This window comes from Lottia gigantea (genome assembly GCF_000327385.1).
Source record: "Lottia gigantea unplaced genomic scaffold LOTGIsca_5, whole genome shotgun sequence".
In the NCBI taxonomy this organism is placed as follows: domain Eukaryota; kingdom Metazoa; phylum Mollusca; class Gastropoda; family Lottiidae; genus Lottia; species Lottia gigantea.
The window spans coordinates 573,328-580,209 of NW_008709715.1; the positions used below are offsets into that span (position 1 = coordinate 573,328).

Here is a 6,882-nt window from a genome sequence, read left to right on the forward strand (position 1 = left end):
AAACTCTGCACGATTAGCTACCATAACCTGACCACTCTGTGAATCACCAGCATTTATCTCTTGTTTATATGTGAGCTGACTGTATACAAATATACCATAAGTTAAACCATAACCAAATGGATATAATGGTTGTTTTGTTGTATATCTGTATGTTCTGTCTACCATTGTATAGTTGACTATTGGTGGTACCTTCAAAATATATGCACAAAACTACATTTTTCTCGAATTAAAATCTCGGCATCAAAAGTCTCTTTTGGTGCAAAGTTAACTTTATACCAGTAAGAGGGATATTTGTTATTAAGGGCAAGGGGCTAGATTGATTAGGTGTTAATTTTTGTTACTTTTCATGCCAAAGTTCAGTATATATTCTCCTTAAGTAAGTCTTCACTTACCTGGTCGGCAGAATAAAACCATGTGTAGGGCAATCTTCCGAATTTAGGCATAGTATGATCAGTCATGGCATTTAATAAACCAATACCAGTAGCTTGTCCTGGATAGAAAGCAGCTATAATTGCTGATACTCTTGGATTCATATCAGCCCATGTAATATTGACTGGTCCGGCATTAAAAGTTATTAAAACCACTTTTGCTGATCCACCTGAAGTCAGACAAAACCATTTTATAATCATACAATCATACATTGGGACTTTACACAAAAGAGAAACATTGCAAGGACTTTTGGGATGCATGATGATGGAAGATGGGCAGCATCATTTGGCTCAAAAAAAAACAAAAGAAATGAAAAATAATGTTCAGCACCTGAATAATATGTAAATTAATGTACATGTATGACCAAATATGGTAAACACTTCCTTATATGGATGTCTCTCATATTAGTAAATCTTTCATCATAGTACCGCATGGTCACACTTAGTCACAGATAAGAGATACATTGAACTTACTATATTTTACAGAGTCTTCAATCAACTGAGCCTGATAACCAGGAAGTTCCACATCAGGACGATCATTATACTCAGCTTCTACAGGTGTACCTATAAGAACAGTTTGAATCGGTCCCTGTTAAATTCCTGGTATTAGAATAATCATTACTTGTGGAATTTCAGGCGCGATGTATTCTACCCGAATAAATTGAATCACAGAAAGTTCACAAATAGCCATGGTTGTGAATAACTCTGTTCTATTTATGTTACATACCACAAAGTTTAATTTTAACAGTGTTGTTATCCGCTCATCATAGGATGAACAGGAGATTGGTCTGTAGCCGATCAGTTTGTGCGTAGAAAGTGACTTTAAATAAGTCGCTTTTCCTCACTAATCCAGAAGATCAGCTGGTAGACAGGATCCTCGTATACCTTGTAATTATCCTTGTAAAACACGGGTGGTGGGTGTACAATAGTTATTAAACGAACGCTAGTAGCTTAAGCTGTACATTATTAAAAAATGAACAAACCTAATCCAATACAGATAAAAACAACATCAGCATCAGTTACTGCAGACTTAACATCATCAGCATTATACTGCATACAATGTGTATCATTACAACCATCAGCATAACTTGTTTCATACGATAACATATCAAGTGCTTCGTATGGTGTGGTAACAAAATGTCTGTCTACGGCTGTTGCATAGTCCCCATTTAACAGAGCAGCATTATTAGACATAGGTCCAACGATCTGAAACAAGTAATTCATGACTGCAAATCTCTCCAAATTATATCCACAATGTCTTGGTCTTTGGCTTGCAGATTATGAATAATATTTGTCAGCTTCATCCTTGAGATTGCTATTAGAGAGTGAAAATGTAATGAATTCTATAGACAAAGAAATGGAATTTGAATCTTAAAACTTACAGCAATTTTCTTGTATTTCGTCTGAGCAAAAGGTAACAGTCCATCATTTTTCAATAAAACAAAGGATTTCATAGCGGCTTCTAGAGCTAAATTTCTATGAGCTTCATCTTCTATCACACTAGTTGTTAGATAGTTGTAAGGATTCATTTCTGGTGGATCAAATTCTCCTAACCTCATTCTTGTATAATACAAATGTTTTACCCTCTCTCTTAGTGTATCAATGGTAAGTTTACCTTCCGCTACAGCTTGTGCTGAAAAGTGATTAGCAATCGATATACGTCATGTATTGGTATATTTGGTATAGCTTGCCAAACGCAAATGTTTCCTTAAACACTTTTCCAGGCCACCTAGTGCCCTTTGAGAGTTGACTCCATGATCCGAAACGTTACAGCAATGCGGCCGTGGATGAAACTATACATGCCTTACATTACAATTTGTTAACTGAACGAAGGACTGACCACGTATCCCATTTGATCAAGCGATCAGGAGAATGTTTAAAATCGTAACTACTACTCACGTATATGCATCAGTATTTCATCTTTGTCCCTTGAACCAGAAATTTCTATACAGACACCAGCATTAGCTACAGCTGCTGCACAGTCTATCGAATTGTTAAAATAATGATGATACTTAATGATGTTTTCTACAGCTTCTTCGTCACTGGTAACATAACCTTTAAACCCCCACTCATTACGAAGTATGTTGGTCAGCAGATAATCATTGGCGCAAGCAGGGATACCGTTAATACTGGAAAGACATAATATTCATACCTTTCCGATAAACTTATACACATTAATTGAGAAGCTCAGTACAGAGCAAACTGTACTTCTTCCTACGCAAAAATCAGACATCAAGATTGAGTTTGGGGGTGGTGTTGGTCTATTGTAAGTTTATAAAGTCGGTCTTTTGAACTGCGATCCATATGATTAAAAGGCTCACCTCTATATTATTGTCTACACGACTAACGTTCGTGATGTCAGAAAACGCATAATATGAAAATGCTTTTAACAATGGACTCAAACTCATGGCATAGTTCTGGGCATACCTGTTATAGCTACACATAACAGCTAAAGGTTCGGCACCAAGACAATGTCTAAAGGCTGGTAGAAATGTTGTTCTCCAGTCTCTCATTGTCACCTAAAATTATTCAAAATATATTCTGTTATTGCACTTCTGTGGGCATTCTGGAGCACTGTTCTATTCTTCATAAGGAAGAAACAAAAATATAGAATGCTTACCTTAGAATCAAAAGAAAATCTGGATACAGGAATATTTTCTGGACCACCATGAACATTAAAATGTTTACAAGTTGCACTAGCTCTAACATATCTGGGATGGTCACCTTGTAAACCTTTCACATATCCAGTTGATAATATCCCAGTTAGGTGAGGATCTTCACCGTATGATTCCTACAGAAACAAATTATCTTTTATAATCCTAAATAAAGACTGCAGTTTTGTTTCTTAATAAAAACTTCGTAATTGGCTCATTTCTGGAACTTTCGCAGCAATTCTGGTGTAGTAATTTTACCAATGTTACAATGAATATATTATATTTCAATATTGGTAGGGTCGTTCTTAGGTCAGTTGGAGAAATTCTCTGTCATTTTTTCCAAGGAAGACTTCTAGACTTGTTCTTAATAAGGAAAAGTTTTCACGAGGTATAGTTACTATTAAAATACTTACCTGATTTCTGCCCCATCGTGGATCTCTCATGATATTAATCATTGGTGCAAAACAGCTGACACCAGAATAGGTAATATAGGAATGTTTTTTGATATAAGCATTATGGTTTGCTCTTACAGCTTGTGATATACCTTTAGCCACAGAATATATCAAATCTCGACTGTAAAAATAAATATGATAATTTGAATGGTTTTAAACTATGGTGTCAAATTGGATTAGTGTATTTTTTAATGCATCTTTTATATTTACCTCCAAGCTGCTGCCAGACCTATGGATTGTGGAAAGGCTGTAGCATTCTGGTCAACATCACCATGTAGACATTCTGTATCCCACTGATATGGTCCAATACCAAGTCTATCTATAGCAGGTGCCGGACCGTTGATACCAGCACCTCCTTTAGACATCTGTAAGGTGAGTTCTTGTAGGGTCAATCTTGAAACCAAATCATCCACACGATCATCCCATGATAGAGAGACATTTCGGAAAGGAAAATCCTGGTAGGAGAGTACTACCAATGATAAGAAAATTGTAGCAATATGCATCAAATTCATTGCATTCGTGGTTGCAGATCTTATGCCTTATTCTCTACAATTTCAGTTAAGCCAACTTCAGAGCTCGGTTCAAGTGATTGGTCAGTCACTGGAATTGATTTTAAATTCAATTGAATAGCCAATCAAATTCTTGGATTTTTTGTTTATCTTTGTTAAAGGGATATAGTTATATAATCAATCAACCAATAGCAGATAATTCAACACAAATATTCTGCTATAAAGGCTATTGAACGTACTGTAGTTGTATGTTTAGACCAATTTATATATGGAAATAAGGATAATGCCCCTTAGTGCCCCTATTCAGACAATTACAAATAGTGCTCCGTATTCGACCAACAGTACGTAAATAGTTTAAATAGTAAACAGGGGACGAGGTGAATGTCATAAAATTACTACTGTATCTTTACAAAGTTATAATGAATAATAAAATGGTTCTATCCCTTTAGGTTTCTAGAAAAAAAAGACCGGGTGATTTATTTTATCAGTTGGAGTCTAGGTCAGCTTACACACTGTGAAGGTTCCAGATGTACCAACCCAGCAAGTTCCAAGATTATTACATCGAAGTCCGAAGTTCATGCCAAGCGCCTGCCGAACATTCTGCAGCAAACGTTAGCCTGTAACCTATTTTTATGCACCAAGATCAAAACTAGTCAGCAATGTTACATGCAATGGATTTTACATATATTTCCACCATATGCTTATCGTTGGTGGTACACTCCTACCAGGATTTTCCTTTCCGAAATGTATCCTTATCATGGGATGATCGTGTAGATGATTTGGTTTCAAGATTGACCTTGCAGGAAATGAGTCTCCAGATGTCTAAAGGAGGAGCTGGGGTTAATGGACCAGCACCACCCATTCCAAGACTTGGTATTGGACCATATCAGTGGGATACTGAATGTCTACATGGTGATGTTGGGCAGAATGCTACGGCCTTTCCACAATCCATAGGTCTTGCAGCAACTTGGAGGTAAATGAATTAACATTTATTTTCCTTTTATTTGAAAACTATACTATCTAAAACAAAAATTATCAGTCCGATAACGAAAAGATACGTACAGTAATTCAAATTCATATTTATTTTTACAGTCGAGATTTGATATATTCTGTGGCTAAAGGTATATCACAAGCTGTAAGAGCAAACCATAATGCTTATATCAAAAAACATTCCTATATTACCTATTCTGGTATCAGCTGTTTTGCACCAATGATTAATATCATGAGAGATCCACGATGGGGCAGAAATCAGGTATCTACTACAGTCATCTTTGCCATTTCCAGAAACTTTATCTGAAGAGTCAGATATGATTCATATTCAAGATTTGCCTGAGCATAGCACACAAGATATGTCCCGAACTATGCCTTGTGAAACTTATCAGCACCTGGGAAAGAATATCAGTACAATCTGTATGGTTTGTATGGTACAATCCATTTTACAATCTTACATGAAAAAAATCAAAAAATCATTTACACCTCATTTCAGGCCCATGAATTAGAAATCGATTGTTATGATTTTTATAATGATACGCTAAAAATAATTTGTAATTTAGGAAACGTATGGAGAAGATCCTCACCTAACTGGAATATTATCAACTGGATATGTGAAAGGTTTACAAGGTGATCATCCCAGATATGTTAGAGCTAGTGCAACTTGTAAACATTTTAATGTTCATGGTGGTCCAGAAAATATTCCCGTATCCAGATTCTCTTTTGATTCTAAGGTAAGTATTTAATATTTTTTTGATAAATTTCTATTTTAATGAGTAATAGAACAGTGCCTTCGAATTCCCTCAACACCTCAAAAACAGAATGTATTTTGAATAATTTTAGGTGACAATGAGAGACTGGAGAACAACATTTCTACCAGCCTTTAGACATTGTCTTGGTGCCGAACCTTTAGCTGTTATGTGCAGTTTTAACAGGTACAGTTAAGTTACAACACTCAAATCACTTCTTTGTTTAACTGCTTGTCCTTGAACGATGGTCAGATTATAGCTGATCTGATCAATACGCATCAATTTCTTTTTCTAAATAAAATCAAGTGTAAGTAACATCCCCATACAAATTTTACTCTTGATTTTGCCAAACTTTGAACGAGATTATAATTAACGGAATTGTCTTGCTTGCTTGGATTTTTATCCCAATTTACTCACAGATAATTGGCCCGCTTAAAAGTGTTTCTATTACTATTCCTAGTATAAATGGTGTCCCAGCATGTGCTAATGATTACCTGCTGAACAAAATCTTACGTCAGGAATATGGTTTTAAAGGATATGTAACAAGCGACGAGAAAGCTATAGAAAGAGTTATTACTGAACATCATTATTTTAACAATACGGTAGATTGTGCTGCAGCTGTAGCAAATGCTGGTGTTAGTATTGAGGTTTCCGGTGCTCAACCCATGGACGAGGTCCTCATGCATGTTCGTAAGTTAACTCATATTGTACTACATTGATGGCATAATTTAGTCCCCGTACTTCTGCTTACAATGGCTCCATGGTATTATCCCAGTAGTTTGTGTAGTAATCGGTTTATTGAATGTTGGGATATAAACAGAAATATATTTTCCAGTACCACAGTTTTAACTGTGAATAGATCAAATGCATAGCTTTAGGGGTTTTTTGTGAAGTATTCTGTAAATGAATGCGATTGGAAACATCCCCATATAAGTTGCTTCCATGTGAAGTAAAACATTTCTCTCGATATTCAAAACGTGTTTTGTCGGTAACGACTTATGACACACGTTCTTTCGGTTTGGAATATTGTTTGATAATGAGTGTATACTTCACTTATATGCGTTTCATACTTTTCCATGGTCTAGCACAAGCCGTAGCCG

General features: G+C 35.8%; 2 protein-coding genes across 2 annotated transcripts in view; one reads left to right on the plus strand and one right to left on the minus strand.

The window, feature by feature from the left end:
- Positions 1–4,112, minus strand: LOTGIDRAFT_209868 (hypothetical protein; the record flags this gene model as incomplete). Its single annotated transcript, XM_009061747.1, has 10 exons — positions 3,745–4,112; positions 3,496–3,655; positions 3,049–3,219; positions 2,856–2,947; positions 2,328–2,557; positions 1,811–2,061; positions 1,412–1,634; positions 903–992; positions 393–598; positions 1–189 (listed from the first exon to the last, which is right to left on the minus strand). Coding segments are annotated over exons 1-10 (1,914 nt in total), but the record flags the coding sequence as incomplete, so codon positions are not given.
- A 749-nt stretch (positions 4,113–4,861) lies between these two features.
- LOTGIDRAFT_154014 (hypothetical protein) overlaps positions 4,862–6,882 on the plus strand; it is a gene marked incomplete at both ends in the record, with an annotated part of 4,790 nt that continues 2,769 nt past the window's right edge. Inside the window, 5 exons of the mRNA XM_009061748.1 lie at positions 4,862–5,016; positions 5,136–5,295; positions 5,597–5,767; positions 5,877–5,968; positions 6,243–6,456. Of these exons, the coding sequence (XP_009059996.1) occupies positions 4,862–5,016; positions 5,136–5,295; positions 5,597–5,767; positions 5,877–5,968; positions 6,243–6,456 (792 nt within the window). The remainder of the gene's footprint in view (positions 5,017–5,135; positions 5,296–5,596; positions 5,768–5,876; positions 5,969–6,242; positions 6,457–6,882) is intronic.